At 37.2% G+C, this 22,815-nt stretch overlaps 1 protein-coding gene across 6 annotated transcripts in view; it reads left to right on the top strand.

Moving 5' to 3' along the window:
* The window catches only part of BEGAIN (brain enriched guanylate kinase associated), a 293,257-nt gene that overhangs the window by 173,140 nt on the left and 97,302 nt on the right, over positions 1-22,815 (top strand). For all 6 annotated transcript variants that reach the window (XM_073577981.1, XM_073577987.1, XM_073577984.1 and 3 more), the window contains one exon: positions 1,179-1,245. In XM_073577981.1, coding sequence (XP_073434082.1) covers positions 1,179-1,245 — 67 coding nt within the window. The remainder of the gene's footprint in view (positions 1-1,178; positions 1,246-22,815) is intronic.

The following is a 22,815-nucleotide window of genomic DNA, read 5'->3' as shown; positions in this document are numbered from 1 at the left end:
TTAGAGGAGGCTGGAGAATTTGCATCACCTGGCCTTTCCTAATGATGATGGTGAGCGAGCCATAACCCTAACAGGCTAATTATGGTCTGAAACCTTGGACAAATCTCCAAGAGGGCACAAACTTTTGTATCAGCCTATTTTCCTTTTTGTAATGTAAAAAATGACAAGATATATATTATTTTGCCTAAAATGCAAAGTAAATGTGTCATCTAGGCCTTTTAAAGAACATTTCATCTTTAACTTGCTTAACTGTTCACAATAACATACATTTTGACTAGGAGTGCCTAAACTTTTACATGCCACTGTGTAGTCCTTCTTCTCATGTCATCTAAGACCACATGAAAGTTCAGGTCTACTTTGATGTGTTCTTTGGTCATAAATTAGAAGATAATATAGTTACAAACTCCCTACCAGATTTTCAGTGGACTCGTTCTGCAACCAGCAACGTCCCAGAAAACAATGAACTGATTGGAGGTGAAGCCTGACGATTCCTCATGACTTTCTAGCTTAGTTCAGGGCCATTTACCTTTAAAGATTAACCTTTTAGCCCCATTTTGAGACCGTGTGCATATGGGAACTGCTATATATGCAATTGTCTTTTCTATAGAACGTGTCCCACATTTAGTGTCTGGCTGCCACCTGTACATGCACATCACATAGATTCCATGTTCATTGCTATATTATAGAGCTGTATTAATACAGCCCCCACCCCCACAACAAGTCTGTCAGCGAGACTCATCCGAGGCCCTAATGACTCCCGTCTGCCAGAATTTTTCGCCGCCTGACAAAAAACAGCTCTGATTCATTGTTTCTGCAATATTAAGAATAATTAGCGGACACAGTAAATCATTAAAGAGGCGGCGGGAGGTATCACTGCCATCACTCGCTGCGATTCACAAATGCGTGATAAATATTCATAACCTGCAGGCGTCGGCTCTTAAAGGGGCAGTACAGCCAATCCAGCTCATTCGCTGTAGATTACAAAGTTACACAGCACCTCAGAATACACGCTCTGGGTGAATTATTCCTCTTTTTCAAAATGTCTGCTTGTTGTCATCTTTTTTGCTCAACATTTTAGGTAGGTTTTATTTACAAACTAAAACAGTGTTCTGGCACTTTAAGAAAAGCATCGACCTGCCGAATATCGATTCAATTGTTTTTTTTATTTTTTCTTGCAGGATCCAAACCAATTACTTGTCATTACAAAGAATAAACCAAGAACTGGAGGAGAAGCTGCACAGAATGGTGAGTGCTGGACGCTTTCATGTCCGTTGCATATAAACCATTCATCAGTGCACAGGTATGGGCTGTCTGCAAATATGGCTGCTGTTATCTGTGCTATTGTATCTGTTTACATTAACTAATGGCAACCATCCCTCAATGTCCTTACTGTAAGTGCTCTATGACCCATCTAAAGGGCCTTTTACACATAGCGATATCGCTAGCGATATCGCTAAAGCGTCACCGATTTTGTGACGCAACAGCGATATCGCTAGCGATCTCGCTACATGTGATACTCACCTCCGACCGGCCCCCACGCTGGATATCGCTGATCGCGCGCGATCGTCCTGGTCCATTTATCATTGTCAGCTTCATGCTGGCGCCGACGAGCGACGCATGGACACGGGGGGAAGTCGTTATTAGGGCTGCGTGTGACAGGTAAGTAACGACTGCCGACATCTGCTGCATCACTGGTGAGATCTGCCTCTTTGGCAGCTCACTAGCGACCATTTAGTGATGTACCAGCAATCCTGACTGGGTCGTATCGATGTCGGGATCGCTGGTGCATCGCTAAATGTAACAGGACCTTAAGACTTCATTTATTACAATGAGAGATACAAGAAGAAAATAGGTATTAGACCTACCGGTAATTATGTTTCCAGGAGTCCATATTAACAGCACCATGGAAGTCGTCCACCTCCTCCTTACAGGGACAGGAAACACACGAGAGGTTAAAAGGCCCCTCCCCACCCACGTCCCTTAGTGTTTTAACAAGAACCACACCATGATTGATGCAACTTAACAAATTTATTACAACCAATATCATATTAAGACATCATGAAAGAACCCAAACAGGGAGGTAACTATCCATGCTGTCAGGAAGGACTACTGGAGACATAATTACCGGTAGGTCTAATACCTTATATTCCAGGATGTCCCTCCTGACAGCACCATGAAGAATACCAAAGTACCTCATCAGGGTGATACCACTTCCTGGAAAACCTTTCTCCCAAGGCAGTTTGTTGACTAGATAATACCTCTAATTTAGTTTGTTTGCAAAACATATCTAATCTGGCCAAGGTTGCGGCCCTACAAATTTGCTTGACTGAAGCCCCAGCCCTCTCAGCCCAGTAGGTGGAGACTGCTCTTATCGAGTGGGCTCTTAGTCCTTCAGGGAGGTATAATCCCTTCTGAATGGTAATCTAGGGAAATTGCCAAAGTGATCCATCTTTCAATAGTGGTTTTTGAGGAGTTTTTTCCCCTTGTTTTTTACACCAAATAAAATAAACAAATTAGGGTCCTGCCTCCAAATACGAGTGGCCTCTAGATATTCGATGACCGCCTGTCTAACGTCCAACGCGTGAAAGACCTGCTCTTTCTGAATTGACGGATTCTCACAAAAGGAATGTAAGATAATTTCCTGGTTTAGATTTTGAGTGGACACCACCTTTGGTAGAAATGCAGGATCTAATTTAAGGACTATGCGGTCATCCCATATTTGAAGATACGGATCGCGAGTGGACAGGGCCTGAATCTCTCCTAGCCTCTTTGCGGTAGTAATGGCCACTAAGAACGCCAGTTTGATGGTCCGATATGAGATGGACATATTCTCCCCAGGTACATAAGGATCTTTACAAATGGCTTTAAGGACTAGATTCAAATCCCAAGGAGGCACCGACCACCTTATAGTTGGTCGCAACCTTTGTATTGCCCTGACGAACCTAGCTAGCCACGGGTAATAGGCTAACGGATGGTCCAAAAATATTCTTAATGCTGATTTTTGGACTTTAAGGGTGCTTTGTTTGAGACCCTTATTAAATCCCGCCTGAAAAAAATCTAAGATCCTTGGAATATCAGGCCTGCCGGGAACAACATCAGACCTGCCACCGAAGTGACTGGCTTCCTGCTAGCCTGAATCGTGGAAGTAACCTGGTCCAATAACCCCTGAGCCCTTAGGATGTTCCACTCAGGATCCAGGCCGACAGATGAAGTCTTTCCAGGTTCTGGTGGAAGACCGGGCCCTGCTGAATTAAAAGTTTCCTCTGGGAATGCATCGCAATAACTTCTAAGGCCATAGTTCTTAGCAGTGAGAACCATCTTCTCTTTGGCCAATACGGAACGGTCAGATGTATCTTCGCCTGATCCTCCTGAATCTTCCTGAACAATCTTGGGATAAGTGCCATCGGGGAAAAGGCATAAGACAGAGACCTGTCCCACCTCTGACTAAACGCGTCAACGGCTTCTGGATTGTCCGCAGGATTAAAGGAGTAGAATCCGGCAACTTTGAGTTCTCTATGGTCGCGAATAGGTCTATTTGAGGTGTACCACAAAGATGGCACAAGTGCTGGAAAACCTCCTTGTTTAGTTCCCATTCCGTCGGCCAGACCTTTTGTCTGCTCAGGTAATCCGCCACAACGTTTTGGGATCCCTCGAGATAAACCGCTGCCACCGAGAGGACAGTCTTCTCTTCCCAGGAAAAGATTCTGTACGCCAGATCCTGGAGAGCACGGTGCCTGGGGCCCCCTGGTGTCGCAAGAAAGACATCATCATTACATTGTCTGATAAGATTTAGCCACAATTGATTTCGCCTTAGGGTTTCCCATACAGCATAGAGCTCCCTGTAGTTTAGCGACTTGGACCGGATCTCTGACGGCCATCTGCCCTGAAGAATCCTTCCCTCAAAGTGCACTCCCCATCCTTCCTTGCTAGCATCCATAGTGATCATTATGCAAGGTGAGGAGATCCAAGGAATGCCTAACTGCAGATTTTCCGACCAAGTCCACCAGAGTAGCGATCTTCTCACCGCAGGGGATAAGGACATTCCTCTGTCGAGTGATATCTGGTGCCAGTTACAGGATTTCCCTCTGCAAGGCTCTCAAGAGGAACTGGGCCCTCCGGACACAGGGGATGATAGCTGTCAGGAAGCCTAGAATCTACATTGCTGACCTGATTGAAGCTTGACTTTTCAGGAACTCTCGGATTCAGTTCCTCACGGTCTCTTGTTTTTCTTCTGGCAGGAAGGATGCTCCACGTCTGGTATGCAACAGCACTCCCAGGAAAATCTTCATGTTTCCCGGCACCAAGTCCAACCTAGGTACCCCAATGTGGATATGGTCTTTTCTCTGTGGGACCAGAGCTCCTCCGCCGAACGCGCCACCAGGAGGAAATCATCGGATATGGAACTATATTATCCCCTTGTTCCTTAAACAGACTACGATCTCTGACAAAAATTTGGTAAAGACCCGAGGAGCCGAGGCTAGGCCGAATGGCAGGCACTGAAATTGAAAGTGGCAGGTTCGATTCTGGATTTTTACTGCGAATCTCAAGAATTTTTGGGACGCTGGGTGTATTGGGAACAAGTAATACACACTTTTTAGATCCAGGTTGCACATAAATGCTTCCCAGTCTATAAGGGAAACCATCGATTTTATTGACTCCATCATGAATCTTTTGTAATTTACCCAGACGTTTAAGGGCTTTAGATTTATTATAGTGTGAAATTCGCCTGTTGGCTTTATGTATGATGGTGAATAATGCTGAATACTGTCCTTTGCCCTCTTCCGACCAAGGGACCAGAATCACAACAGCTGTGTCGACAAGCTTTCTTATGTCTGCGACATAAGAGAATCTGCTGACAAGGTACAGGGAGCAATAAACCTTTTGGGGAGAGGCGCTGTAAATTCGATTGCATACCCATTCACAACGGTCCTCAAGTCCCACTGATCCTGGGTAATATGGTGCCAACTTACCGCGAACTGCCTGAGTCGCCCCCCCGACCTGGATGGCGTCATTGCCTCATTGATCTTGAGCCTGTCCCAAATAGGGATCCTTTACCTTTCCCTCCTTTGTGGTAGGTCCTCTACTGGACCTCCCCTGGCCCATATAATCGGGATGTCTCCGAGACGGCCCAGGTTTCCGAAAGGACTGAGTCCTTCTTAACTTATCTTCAGGGAATCCTTTATTTTTATCCGACGCTTTCTCTAAGATATCGTCCAAGGTCGGCCCAATCACCCTTAACCCTGAGAAGGGAATGGGACATAATTTATCTTTAGAGGCGTTGTCTCTGACCATGGTATGTGCACATGTGCGGATTTTGATGCGTTTCCGCAGTGTTTTTGGACGCGTGGAATTGCCTCAAATCCACAGTGCATTGTGCACACAATGTTAATGAATGGGAAATGCAAAAACACTGTGCACATGCTGCGGAAAATTCCACGCGGATTCGCAGAGGTTTATTTTCCACAGCATGTCAATTCTTTTTGCAGATACGGTTGCCGTTTCCATTCTCTCTCTCTCATGGCATATTATAATTTATGATAATGGTAAATTTAGTTTGTTATGTTTTGTGTTTACAAAAAATATCTGAAATTTGAGAAAAATGTTAAAAAATTAGCAATTTTCAAACTTTGAATGATTATCCCTTTAAGGCCAGAATTACACTACCGTATGTGATGCGAGAGACTTGCCTGAGTCTCTCGCATTAACACCTGTCACTACTGCTGGCACTCCAGACCGGAGCTGCGGCTGGGAAGGGATAATCAGGCTGCTACAAAAGAAGGTGGAACTGCATCAAACACACCATGCAGTCCTGACCTCCTCTGCCCGCTTCCTCCATAGTGTCTCCGTGAATGCTGAGTGCCTCCCAAGACCCAGGTAAAGGTCTTATTACCTGTCTGTGCATCACTTCTGCATTCCACCATGGGGGGAAGCAGCTCAACCCAGGAGGCTTCCGCTCAACTGGTCTCTGTGGTCGAGGGACTCCCATCGGAGAGTGTCAGCCTCGGGCCTCTTGACAGGGGGAAGGATTAGCTGCGCCACACGATCCCCCTGAGCCCATCCGGTAAGCTTCTGCTTGCTCTCTCGTGCGTCCTGCAGGGACAGGAAAAACACTGAAGGAGGTCGGTGAGGAGGGGCCTTTTAACCTCTAGTGTGTTTCCTGTTCCTTTAAGGAGGAGGAGGATGACCTCTATGGTGCTGTCAGGAGAGACGTCCTGGAAATGTGTATTATATCCTGTAAACATTAAAAGGTCTTCATATGTAATGTAAGCACGCAATATTCTATAAAAAATCTCTCTCATTATGCCCCCAAATTAAACGCAAATCTAGGTTCTTATTATCCTGCATCATTTTCCATCATTCAGTGTGAACCTCTTCTGATTCATTCACTTTGCAAGTTGGCTAAAGTCGTGAAAGCTCATTTGGGCATAATTGTGGCTTACAAACGTGATTGCAACTGCTTAAGATGTGTTCATCTAGATATAATGTATCACTGTCCACTACTATATTGCCTCCTTTACACAAGAATGCAACTACTATAACACTGTCCCCTATGTACAAGAATATAACTACTATAATACTGCCCCATGTACAAGAATATAACTTCTATAATACTGCCCCATGTACAAGAATATAACTACTATAATACTGCCCCATGTACAAGAATATAACTACTATAATACTCCCTCCTATGTGCAAAAATATAACTACTATAATACTACACCAATGTACAAGAATATAACTACTATAATACTGCCCCTATGTACAAGAATATAATTACTATGATACTCCCTCCTATGTGCAAAAATATAACTACTATAATACTACACCAATGTACAAGAATATAACTACTATAGTACTGCCCCTATGTACAAGAATATAATTACTATGATACTCCCTCCTATGTGCAAAAATATAACTACCGTACTATAATACTGCACCAATGTACAAGAATATAACTATTATAATACTGCTCCTATGTACAAGAATATAACCAATATAATACTGCCCCTATGTACAAGAATATAACTACTATAATACTGCTCCTATTTACAAGGATATAACTAATGTAATACTGCCCCTATGTACAAGAATATAGTTACTTTAATACTGCCCCATATATACAAGAATATAACTAATATAATACTGCTCCTATGTACAAGGATATAACTACTATAATACTGCTCCTATTTACAAGAATATAACTACTATAATACTGCTCCTATGTACAAGAATATAACTACTATAATACTGCTCCTATGTACAAGAATCTAATTACTATAATACTCCCTCCTATGTGCAAAAATATAACTACTATAATACTGCACCAATGTACAAGAATATAACTACTATAATACTGCCCCTATGTACAAGAATATAACTACTATAATACTGCTCCTATGTACAAGAATCTAATTACTATAATACTCCCTCCTATGTGCAAAAATATAACTACTATAATACTGCACCAATGTACAAGAATATAACTACTATAATACTGCCCCTATGTACAAGAATATAACTACTATAATACTGCTCCTATGTACAAGAATATAACTACTATAATACTGCTCCTATGTACAAGAATGTAACAACTATAATACTGCCCCTATGTACAAGAATATAGCTACTATAATACTGCTCCTATTTACAAGAATAGCTACTAAAATACTTCTCCAAGGAAACAAGAATATAGCTACTATAATACTGCTCCTATGTACAGGAATATAACTACTATAATACTGCTCCTATGTACAAGAATGTACCTACTATAATATTGCCCCTATGTACAGGAATATAACTACTATAATACTGCCCCTATGTACAAGAATATAACTACTATAATACTGCCCCTATGTACAAGAATTTAACTACTATAATACTGGCTCATATAAGGATACTTGGTAGGTGACAGAAGTAGAGCAGTATTATACAGAGTATAGGATACAGTGGAAATAATGAGGCGATATAGCGGTTTTCTGCAGGATTGTTCCCCATCATTTCCTAATGACTGCACACGCTGGAGAGAAATCCAACTCCTCATTGTCCATAATTACCGTACTTCACAATCCCGTCACATTTCTTCCTCTTTGAGTAAAGTTGCGAAGTTGGCTTTAGGTAATGAAACTATCAAAGTGTAGAAGAGAAATACAAGATCTTTGCTGGCTAAGAATCTGGACAGAGAATCCTGTCGGCATGATGCTTTTTCTGAAGTCAAGGATCATGAAAGCTCAGAGGGATTAATCTATATCAGCCTCCACAAGCCCAGACATTCAGCTTTCATTCATCCTTGTCTCAGAAATTGCGCCTTCCCGCAACTTTTTTTCGACATAAAATGAAAAGTCAGAAATCCTTGCCTTGTGATGGCAGCTCAATATTGTGTCTTGTTTGGCTTCATCAGGATATTGGAGTCTTCATCCAATTTATTAAAGCCAGTGTGCGGTACGGGAACGTTACACTCCAAGACGCTGTATTGTCTTATTTCCTGCGGCGCTGATACATTGTAACAATTCAATACCACTCAAGGTGTAGTGGAGTCCCACCAGGGCCGGCAGGAGGCGGCTGTCTGCTCTGTAGCACTTCTTACAAGACATACATAATACCAGCTCACAAAGCGTTAATCAGCAAAATATAATTACAGTCAACTAAACAATTCATGAAACATCCTGAGATTTATCTGATGATTACTGTGACTCCGACTGACGTTCTGTATGCCGCCTTTTAGAAGAACCAATATTCCTTATCGATAAAACGCTACATTATGGTTGGTGCAGGTTGCTACAGTTGAAGGGAGGGACGGAAAGAGACAGAGAGATATTGGAGCAGATATAGACAGACTGAGGATAAATGGACAGATAGATCAGATACTATATATACAGCTGAAGTTGCTGTAGATGTAGGGATGGATCGGGTTAAGCTGGCTATACACAATATATGGCTATCAGCGGAATGACGCTTTGGCAGATCTCCCCATCTATGCCATCTCTCCCATACGCAGGAGCACTATCTTAGCCAAGTGATCCTGTCTCCTCTATGAGAAACTGCCAACACTTCACTTCTATAGCTTATCACCAGGAGAACAAGGCTAAAGGCAACCTGAAATTGGACAAGCGGGTCCAATGGGACCATTAATTGCCAACGCCCCCATACACATTAGCGTGTCGCCCGTATCTTGATATCAGCAGGTACAGCTGACATTAGGCCAATGTGTATGGGGTCTGTAGGTGTAGACCGATGTATGTGGATATACTGATAGAAGATAGATAAGATATAGATATAAGAAATATTGGCAGGTTAGATGGATACACAGATTATAGGCCGGTGTATGTGTATGTACTGATAGAAGATAGATAAGATATATAGGCAGGATATGGATACATAGATTATAGACCGGTATATGTGGATATACTAATAACAGATAGATAATATATAGATATAAGGGATAGAAGCAGGATAGATGGATACATAGCTTATAGACCGGTGTATGCGGATATACTAATAACAGATAGATAATATATAGATATAAGGGATAGAAGCAGGATAGATGGATACATAGATTATAGACCGGTGTATGCGGATATACTAATAACAGATAGATAATATATAGATATAAGGGATAGAAGCAGGATAGATGGATACACAGATTATAGACCGGTGTATGCGGATATACTAATAACAGATAGATAATATATAGATATAAGGGATAGAAGCAGGATAGATGGATACATAGCTTATAGACCGGTGTATGCGGATATACTAATAACAGATAGATAATATATAGATATAAGGGATAGAAGCAGGATAGATGGATACACAGATTATAGGCCAGTGTATGTGTATGTACTGATAGAAGATAGATAAGATATTATATAGGCAGGATATGGATACATAGATTATAGACCGGTGTATGTGGATATACTAATAACAGATAGATATTATATAGATATAAGGGATAGAAGCAGGATAGATGGATACACAGATTATAGACCGGTGAATGCAGATATACTAATAACAGATAGATAATATATAGATATGAGAAATATTGGCAGGTTAGATGGATACACAGATTATAGGCCGGTGTATGTGTATGTACTGATAGAAGATAGATAAGATATTATATAGGCAGGATATGGATACATAGATTATAGACCGGTGTATGTGGATATACTAATAACAGATAGATATTATATAGATATAAGGGATAGAAGCAGGATAGATGGATACATAGCTTATAGACCGGTGTATGCGGATATACTGATAGCACATAGATAAGCTATAGATATAAGGGATAGAAGCAGGATTGATGGATGCACAGATTATAGACCGGTGTATGCGGATATACTAATAACAGATAGATAATATATAGATATAAGGGATAGAAGCAGGATAGATGGATACATAGCTTATAGACCGGTGTATGCGGATATACTGACAGCACATAGATAAGCTATAGATATAAGGGATAGAAGCAGGATAGATGGATGCACAGATTATAGACCGGTGTATGCGGATATACTAATAACAGATAGATATTATATAGATATAAGGGATAGAAGCAGGATAGATGGATACAGAGATTATACACCAGTGTATGCGGATATACTGATAGCACATAGATAAGCTATAGATATAAGGGATAGAAGCAGGATAGATGGATACATAGATTATAGACCGGTGTATGCGGATATACTAATAACAGATAGATAATATATAGATATAAGGGATAGAAGCAGGATAGATGGATACATAGCTTATAGACCGGTGTATGCGGATATACTAATAACAGATAGATAATATATAGATATAAGGGATAGAAGCAGGATAGATGGATACACAGATTATAGGCCAGTGTATGTGTATGTACTGATAGAAGATAGATAAGATATTATATAGGCAGGATATGGATACATAGATTATAGACCGGTGTATGTGGATATACTAATAACAGATAGATATTATATAGATATAAGGGATAGAAGCAGGATAGATGGATACACAGATTATAGACCGGTGAATGCAGATATACTAATAACAGATAGATAATATATAGATATGAGAAATATTGGCAGGTTAGATGGATACACAGATTATAGGCCGGTGTATGTGTATGTACTGATAGAAGATAGATAAGATATTATATAGGCAGGATATGGATACATAGATTATAGACCGGTGTATGTGGATATACTAATAACAGATAGATATTATATAGATATAAGGGATAGAAGCAGGATAGATGGATACATAGCTTATAGACCGGTGTATGCGGATATACTGATAGCACATAGATAAGCTATAGATATAAGGGATAGAAGCAGGATTGATGGATGCACAGATTATAGACCGGTGTATGCGGATATACTAATAACAGATAGATAATATATAGATATAAGGGATAGAAGCAGGATAGATGGATACATAGCTTATAGACCGGTGTATGCGGATATACTGACAGCACATAGATAAGCTATAGATATGAGGGATAGAAGCAGGATAGATAGATGCACAGATTATAGACCGGTGTATGCGGATATACTAATAACAGATAGATATTATATAGATATAAGGGATAGAAGCAGGATAGATGGATACAGAGATTATACACCAGTGTATGCGGATATACTGATAGCACATAGATAAGCTATAGATATAAGGGATAGAAGCAGGATAGATGGATACATAGATTATAGACCGGTGTATGCGGATATACTAATAACAGATAGATAATATATAGATATAAGGGATAGAAGCAGGATAGATGGATACATAGATTATAGACCGGTGTATGCGGATATACTAATAACAGATAGATAATATATAGATATAAGGGATAGAAGCAGGATAGATACATACATAGCTTATAGACCGGTGTATGCGGATATACTAATAACAGATAGATAATATATAGATATAAGGGATAGAAGCAGGATAGATGGATACATAGATTATAGACCGGTGTATGCGGATATACTAATAACAGATAGATAATATATAGATATAAGGGATAGAAGCAGGATAGATGGATACATAGATTATAGACCGGTGTATGCGGATATACTAATAACAGATTTTATATAGATATAAGGGATAGAAGCAGGATAGATGGATACACAGATTATAGACCGGTGTATGCGGATATACTAATAACAGATAGATAATATATAGATATAAGGGATAGAAGCAGGATAGATGGATACATAGCTTATAGACCGGTGTATGCGGATATACTAATAACAGATAGATAATATATAGATATAAGGGATAGCAGCAGGATAGATGGATACACAGATTATAGGCCAGTGTATGTGTATGTACTGATAGAAGATAGATAAGATATTATATAGGCAGGATATGGATACATAGATTATAGACCGGTGTATGTGGATATACTAATAACAGATAGATATTATATAGATATAAGGGATAGAAGCAGGATAGATGGATACACAGATTATAGACCGGTGTATGCGGATATACTAATAACAGATAGATAATATATAGATATAAGAAATATTGGCAGGTTAGATGGATACACAGATTATAGGCCGGTGTATGTGTATGTACTGATAGAAGATAGATAAGATATTATATAGGCAGGATATGGATACATAGATTATAGACCGGTGTATGTGGATATACTAATAACAGATAGATATTATATAGATATAAGGGATAGAAGCAGGATAGATGGATACATAGCTTATAGACCGGTGTATGCGGATATACTGATAGCACATAGATAAGCTATAGATATAAGGGACAGAAGCAGGATTGATGGATGCACAGATTATAGACCGGTGTATGCGGATATACTAATAACAGATAGATAATATATAGATATAAGGGATAGAAGCAGGATAGATGGATGCACAGATTATAGACCGGTGTATGCGGATATACTAATAACAGATAGATATTATATAGATATAAGGGATAGAAGCAAGATAGATGGATACACAGATTATAGACCGGTGTATGCGGATATACTAATAACAGATAGATAATATATAGATATAAGGGATAGAAGCAGGATAGATGGATACATAGCTTATAGACCGGTGTATGCGGATATACTAATAACAGATAGATAATATACAGATATAAGGGATAGAAGCAGGATAGATGGATACACAGATTATAGGCCAGTGTATGTGTATATACTGATAGAAGATAGATAAGATATTATATAGGCAGGATATGGATACATAGATTATAGACCGGTGTATGTGGATATACTAATAACAAATAGATATTATATAGATATAAGGGATAGAAGCAGGATAGATGGATACACAGATTATAGACCGGTGTATGCGGATATACTTATAACAGATAGATAATATATAGATATAAGAAATATTGGCAGGTTAGATGGATACACAGATTATAGGCCGGTGTATGTGTATGTACTGATAGAAGATAAAGAAGATATTATATAGGCAGGATATGGATACATAGATTATAGACCGGTGTATGTGGATATACTAATAATAGATAGATATTATATAGATATAAGGGATAGAAGCAGGATAGATGGATACATAGCTTATAGACCGGTGTATGCGGATATACTGATAGCACATAGAAAAGCTATAGATATAAGGGATAGAAGCAGGATAGATGGATGCACAGATTATATACCGGTGTATGCGGATATACTAATAACAGATAGATATTATATAGATATAAGGGATAGAAGCAGGATAGATGGATACATAGATTATAGACCGGTGTATATGGATATACTAATAACAGATAGATAATATATAGATATAAGGGATAGAAGCAGGATAGATGGATACATAGATTATAGACCGGTATATGCGGATATACTGATAGCACATAGATAATATATAGATATAAGGGATAGAAGCAGGATAGATGGATACATAGATTATAGGCCAGTGTATGTGTATGTACTGATAGAAGATGGATAAGATATTATATAGGCAGGATATGGATACACAGATTATAGACCGGTGTATGCGGATATACTAATAACAGATAGATAATATATAGATATAAGGGATAGAAGCAGGATAGATGGATACACAGATTATAGGCCAGTGTATGTGTATGTACTGATAGAAGATGGATAAGATATTATATAGGCAGGATATGGATACATAGATTATAGACCGGTATATGTGGATATACTAATAACAGATAGATAATATATAGATATAAGGGATAGAAGCAGGATAGATGGATACATAGATTATAGACCGGTGTATGCGGATATACTAATAACAGATAGATAATATATAGATATAAGGGATAGAAGCAGGATAGATGGATACACAGATTATAGACCGGTGTATGCGGATATACTAATAACAGATAGATAATATATAGATATAAGGGATAGAAGCAGGATAGATGGATACATAGCTTATAGACCGGTGTATGCGGATATACTAATAACAGATAGATAATATATAGATATAAGGGATAGCAGCAGGATAGATGGATACACAGATTATAGGCCAGTGTATGTGTATGTACTGATAGAAGATAGATAAGATATTATATAGGCAGGATATGGATACATAGATTATAGACCGGTGTATGTGGATATACTAATAACAGATAGATATTATATAGATATAAGGGATAGAAGCAGGATAGATGGATACACAGATTATAGACCGGTGTATGCGGATATACTAATAACAGATAGATAATATATAGATATAAGAAATATTGGCAGGTTAGATGGATACACAGATTATAGGCCGGTGTATGTGTATGTACTGATAGAAGATAGATAAGATATTATATAGGCAGGATATGGATACATAGATTATAGACCGGTGTATGTGGATATACTAATAACAGATAGATATTATATAGATATAAGGGATAGAAGCAGGATAGATGGATACATAGCTTATAGACCGGTGTATGCGGATATACTGATAGCACATAGATAAGCTATAGATATAAGGGACAGAAGCAGGATTGATGGATGCACAGATTATAGACCGGTGTATGCGGATATACTAATAACAGATAGATAATATATAGATATAAGGGATAGAAGCAGGATAGATGGATGCACAGATTATAGACCGGTGTATGCGGATATACTAATAACAGATAGATATTATATAGATATAAGGGATAGAAGCAAGATAGATGGATACACAGATTATAGACCGGTGTATGCGGATATACTAATAACAGATAGATAATATATAGATATAAGGGATAGAAGCAGGATAGATGGATACATAGCTTATAGACCGGTGTATGCGGATATACTAATAACAGATAGATAATATACAGATATAAGGGATAGAAGCAGGATAGATGGATACACAGATTATAGGCCAGTGTATGTGTATATACTGATAGAAGATAGATAAGATATTATATAGGCAGGATATGGATACATAGATTATAGACCGGTGTATGTGGATATACTAATAACAAATAGATATTATATAGATATAAGGGATAGAAGCAGGATAGATGGATACACAGATTATAGACCGGTGTATGCGGATATACTTATAACAGATAGATAATATATAGATATAAGAAATATTGGCAGGTTAGATGGATACACAGATTATAGGCCGGTGTATGTGTATGTACTGATAGAAGATAAAGAAGATATTATATAGGCAGGATATGGATACATAGATTATAGACCGGTGTATGTGGATATACTAATAATAGATAGATATTATATAGATATAAGGGATAGAAGCAGGATAGATGGATACATAGCTTATAGACCGGTGTATGCGGATATACTGATAGCACATAGAAAAGCTATAGATATAAGGGATAGAAGCAGGATAGATGGATGCACAGATTATATACCGGTGTATGCGGATATACTAATAACAGATAGATATTATATAGATATAAGGGATAGAAGCAGGATAGATGGATACATAGATTATAGACCGGTGTATACGGATATACTAATAACAGATAGATAATATATAGATATAAGGGATAGAAGCAGGATAGATGGATACATAGATTATAGACCGGTATATGCGGATATACTGATAGCACATAGATAATATATAGATATAAGGGATAGAAGCAGGATAGATGGATACATAGATTATAGGCCAGTGTATGTGTATGTACTGATAGAAGATGGATAAGATATTATATAGGCAGGATATGGATACACAGATTATAGACCGGTGTATGCGGATATACTAATAACAGATAGATAATATATAGATATAAGGGATAGAAGCAGGATAGATGGATACACAGATTATAGGCCAGTGTATGTGTATGTACTGATAGAAGATGGATAAGATATTATATAGGCAGGATATGGATACATAGATTATAGACCGGTGTATGTGGATATACTAATAACAGATAGATATTATATAGATATAAGGGATAGAAGCAGGATAGATGGATACATAGCTTATAGACCGGTGTATGCGGATATACTGATAGCACATAGATAAGCTATAGATATAAGGGATAGAAGCAGGATTGATGGATGCACAGATTATAGACCGGTGTATGCGGATATACTAATAACAGATAGATAATATATAGATATAAGGGATAGAAGCAGGATAGATGGATACATAGCTTATAGACCGGTGTATGCGGATATACTGACAGCACATAGATAAGCTATAGATATAAGGGATAGAAGCAGGATAGATGGATGCACAGATTATAGACCGGTGTATGCCGATATACTAATAACAGATAGATATTATATAGATATAAGGGATAGAAGCAGGATAGATGGATACAGAGATTATACACCAGTGTATGCGGATATACTGATAGCACATAGATAAGCTATAGATATAAGGGATAGAAGCAGGATAGATGGATACATAGATTATAGACCGGTGTATGCGGATATACTAATAACAGATAGATAATATATAGATATAAGGGATAGAAGCAGGATAGATGGATACATAGATTATAGACCGGTGTATGCGGATATACTAATAACAGATAGATAATATATAGATATAAGGGATAGAAGCAGGATAGATACATACATAGCTTATAGACCGGTGTATGCGGATATACTAATAACAGATAGATAATATATAGATATAAGGGATAGAAGCAGGATAGATGGATACATAGATTATAGACCGGTGTATGCGGATATACTAATAACAGATAGATAATATATAGATATAAGGGATAGAAGCAGGATAGATGGATACATAGATTATAGACCGGTGTATGCGGATATACTAATAACAGATTTTATATAGATATAAGGCATAGAAGCAGGATAGATGGATACACAGATTATAGACCGGTGTATGCGGATATACTAATAACAGATAGATAATATATAGATATAAGGGATAGAAGCAGGATAGATGGATACATAGCTTATAGACCGGTGTATGCGGATATACTAATAACAGATAGATAATATATAGATATAAGGGATAGCAGCAGGATAGATGGATACACAGATTATAGGCCAGTGTATGTGTATGTACTGATAAAAGATAGATAAGATATTATATAGGCAGGATATGGATACATAGATTATAGACCGGTGTATGTGGATATACTAATAACAGATAGATATTATATAGATATAAGGGATAGAAGCAGGATAGATGGATACACAGATTATAGACCGGTGTATGCGGATATACTAATAACAGATAGATAATATATAGATATAAGAAATATTGGCAGGTTAGATGGATACACAGATTATAGGCCGGTGTATGTGTATGTACTGATAGAAGATAGATAAGATATTATATAGGCAGGATATGGATACATAGATTATAGACCGGTGTATGTGGATATACTAATAACAGATAGATATTATATAGATATAAGGGATAGAAGCAGGATAGATGGATACATAGCTTATAGACCGGTGTATGCGGATATACTGATAGCACATAGATAAGCTATAGATATAAGGGACAGAAGCAGGATTGATGGATGCACAGATTATAGACCGGTGTATGAGGATATACTAATAACAGATAGATAATATATAGATATAAGGGATAGAAGCAGGATAGATGGATACATAGCTTATAGACCGGTGTATGCGGATATACTGACAGCACATAGATAAGCTATAGATATAAGGGATAGAAGCAGGATAGATGGATGCACAGATTATAGACCGGTGTATGCGGATATACTAATAACAGATAGATATTATATAGATATAAGGGATAGAAGCAAGATAGATGGATACACAGATTATAGACCGGTGTATGCGGATATACTAATAACAGATAGATAATATATAGATATAAGGGATAGAAGCAGGATAGATGGATACATAGCTTATAGACCGGTGTATGCGGATATACTAATAACAGATAGATAATATACAGATATAAGGGATAGAAGCAGGATAGATGGATACACAGATTATAGGCCAGTGTATGTGTATATACTGATAGAAGATAGATAAGATATTATATAGGCAGGATATGGATACATAGATTATAGACCGGTGTATGTGGATATACTAATAACAAATAGATATTATATAGATATAAGGGATAGAAGCAGGATAGATGGATACACAGATTATAGACCGGTGTATGCGGATATACTTATAACAGATAGATAATATATAGATATAAGAAATATTGGCAGGTTAGATGGATACACAGATTATAGGCCGGTGTATGTGTATGTACTGATAGAAGATAAAGAAGATATTATATAGGCAGGATATGGATACATAGATTATAGACCGGTGTATGTGGATATACTAATAATAGATAGATATTATATAGATATAAGGGATAGAAGCAGGATAGATGGATACATAGCTTATAGACCGGTGTATGCGGATATACTGATAGCACATAGAAAAGCTATAGATATAAGGGATAGAAGCAGGATAGATGGATGCACAGATTATATACCGGTGTATGCGGATATACTAATAACAGATAGATATTATATAGATATAAGGGATAGAAGCAGGATAGATGGATACATAGATTATAGACCGGTGTATACGGATATACTAATAACAGATAGATAATATATAGATATAAGGGATAGAAGCAGGATAGATGGATACATAGATTATAGACCGGTATATGCGGATATACTGATAGCACATAGATAATATATAGATATAAGGGATAGAAGCAGGATAGATGGATACATAGATTATAGGCCAGTGTATGTGTATGTACTGATAGAAGATGGATAAGATATTATATAGGCAGGATATGGATACACAGATTATAGACCGGTGTATGCGGATATACTAATAACAGATAGATAATATGTAGATATAAGGGATAGAAGCAGGATAGATGGATACACAGATTATAGGCCAGTGTATGTGTATGTACTGATAGAAGATGGATAAGATATTATATAGGCAGGATATGGATACATAGATTATAGACCGGTGTATGTGGATATACTAATAACAAATAGATATTATATAGATATAAGGGATAGAAGCAGGATAGATGGATACACAGATTATAGACCGGTGTATGCGGATATACTAATAACAGATAGATAATATATAGATATAAGAAATATTGGCAGGTTAGATGGATACACAGATTATAGGCCGGTGTATGTGTATGTACTGATAGAAGATAGATAAGATATTATATAGGCAGGATATGGATACATAGATTATAGACCGGTGTATGTGGATATACTAATAACAGATAGATATTATATAGGTATAAGGGATAGAAGCAGGATAGATGGATACATAGCTTATAGACCGGTGTATGCGGATATACTGATAGCACATAGATAAGCTATAGATATAAGGGATAGAAGCAGGATAGATGGATACATAGATTATAGACCGGTGTATGCGGATATACTAATAACAGATAGATATTATATAGATATAAGGGATAGAAGCAGGATAGATGGATACAGAGATTATAGACCAGTATATGCGGATATACTGATAGCACATAGATAATATATAGATATAAGGGATAGAAGCAGGATAGATGGATACATAGATTATAGACCAGTATATGCGGATATACTGATAGCACATAGATAATATATAGATATAAGGGATAGAAGCAGGATAGATGGATACATAGATTATAAACCGGTGTATGTGGATATACTAATAACAGATAGATAATATATAGATATAAGGGATATAAGCAGGATAGATACATACATAGCTTATAGACCGGTGTATGCGGATATACTAATAACAGATAGATAATATATAGATATAAGGGATATAAGCAGGATAGATGGATACATAGCTTATAGACCGGTGTATGCGGATATACTAATAACAGATAGATATTATATAGATATAAGGGATAGAAGCAGGATAGATGGATACACAGATTATAGTCCAGTGTATGTGTATGTGCTGATAGAAGATAGATAAGATATTATATAGGCAGGATATGGATACATAGATTATAGACCGGTGTATGTGGATATACTAATAACAGATAGATATATAGATATAAGGGATAGAAGCAGGATAGATGGATACATAGCTTATGGACTGGTGTATGCGGATATACTAATAACAGATCGATTTTATATAGATATAAGGGATAGAAGCAGGATAGATGGATACATAGATTATAGACCGGTGTATGCGGATATACTAATAACAGATAGATAATATATAGATATAAGGGATAGAAGCAGGATAGATGGATACATAGATTATAGACCGGTGTATGCGGATATACTAATAACAGATAGATTTTATATAGATATAAGGGATAGAAGCAGGATAGATGGATACACAGATTATAGACCGGTGTATGCGGATATACTAATAACAGATAGATAATATATAGATATAAGGGATAGAAGCAGGATAGATGGATACATAGCTTATAGACTGGTGTATGCGGATATACTAATAACAGATAGATAATATATAGATATAAGGGATAGAAGCAGGATAGATGGATACACAGATTATAGGCCAGTGTATGTGTATGTACTGATAGAATATAGATAAGATATTATATAGACAGGATATGGATACATAGATTATAGACCGGTGTATGTGGATATACTAATAACAAATAGATATTATATAGATATAAGGGATAGAAGCAGGATAGATGGATACACAGATTATAGACCGGTGTATGCGGATATACTAATAACAGATAGATAATATATAGATATAAGAAACATGGGCAGGTTAAATGGATACACAGATTATAGGCCGGTGTATGTGTATGTACTGATAGAAGATAGATAAGATATTATATAGGCAGGATAGATGGATACATAGCTTATAGACCGGTGTATGCGGATATACTGATAGCACATAGATAAGCTATAGATATAAGGGATAGAAGCAAGATAGATGGATGCACAGATTATAGACCGGTGTATGCGGATATACTAATAACAGATAGATATTATATAGATATAAGGGATAGAAGCAGGATAGATGGATACATAGATTATAGACCGGTGTATGCCGATATACTGACAGCACATAGATAATCTATAAGGGATATACTGATAGCACATAGATATAAGGGATAGAAGCAGGATAGATGGATGCACAGATTATAGACCGGTGTATGCGGATATACTAATAACAGATAGATATTATATAGATATAAGGGATAGAAGCAGGATAGATGGATACATAGCTTATAGACCGGTGTATGCCGATATACTGACAGCACATAGATAAGCTATAAGGGATATACTGATAGCACATAGATATAAGGGATAGAAGCAGGATAGATGGATGCACAGATTATAGACCGGTGTATGTGGATATACTAATAACAGATAGATATTATATAGATATAAGGGATAGAAGCAGGATAGATGGATACAGAGATTATAGACCGGTGTATGCGGATATACTGATAGCACATAGATAAGCTATAGATATAAGGGATAGAAGCAGGATAGATGGAGACATAGATTATAGACCGGTGTATGCGGATATACTAATAACAGATAGATAATATATAGATATAAGGGATAGAAGCAGGATAGATGGATACATAGCTTATAGACCGGTGTATGCGGATATACTAATAACAGATAGATAATATATAGATATAAGGGATAGAAGCAGGATAGATGGAGACATAGATTATAGACCGGTGTATGCGGATATACTAATAACAGATAGATAATATATAGATATAAGGGATAGAAGCAGGATAGATGGATACATAGCTTATAGACCGGTGTATGCGGATATACTAATAACAGATAGATGATATATAGATATAAGGGATAGAAGCAGGATAGATGGATACACAGATTATAGGCCAGTGTATGTGTATGTACTGATAGAAGATAGATAAGATATTATATAGGCAGGATATGGATACATAGATTATAGACCGGTGTATGTGGATATACTAATAACAGATAGATATATAGATATAAGGGATAGAAGCAGGATAGATGGATACATAGCTTATGGACTGGTGTATGCGAATATACTAATAACAGATAGATTTTATATAGATATAAGGGATAGAAGCAGGATAGATGGATACATAGCTTATAGACCGGTGTATGCGGATATACTAATAACAGATAGATAATATATAGATATGAGGGATAGAAGCAGGATAGATGGATACATAGATTATAGACCGGTGTATGCGAATATACTAATAACAGATAGATAATATATAGATATAAGGGATAGAAGCAGGATAGATGGATACATAGATTATAGACCGGTGTATGCGGATATACTAATAACAGATTTTATATAGATATAAGGGATAGAAGCAGGATAGATGGATACACAGATTATAGACCGGTGTATGCGGATATACTAATAACAGATAGATAATATATAGATATAAGGGATAGAAGCAGGAT

Source organism: Dendrobates tinctorius, unplaced genomic scaffold (assembly GCF_039654945.1).
Source record: "Dendrobates tinctorius isolate UK_male_01 unplaced genomic scaffold, ASM3965494v1 ptg000058l, whole genome shotgun sequence".
NCBI lineage: Eukaryota > Metazoa > Chordata > Amphibia > Anura > Dendrobatidae > Dendrobates > Dendrobates tinctorius.
The sequence above is the reverse complement of the archived record's forward strand: the minus strand, read 5'-3'. Positions and strand labels throughout refer to the sequence as shown.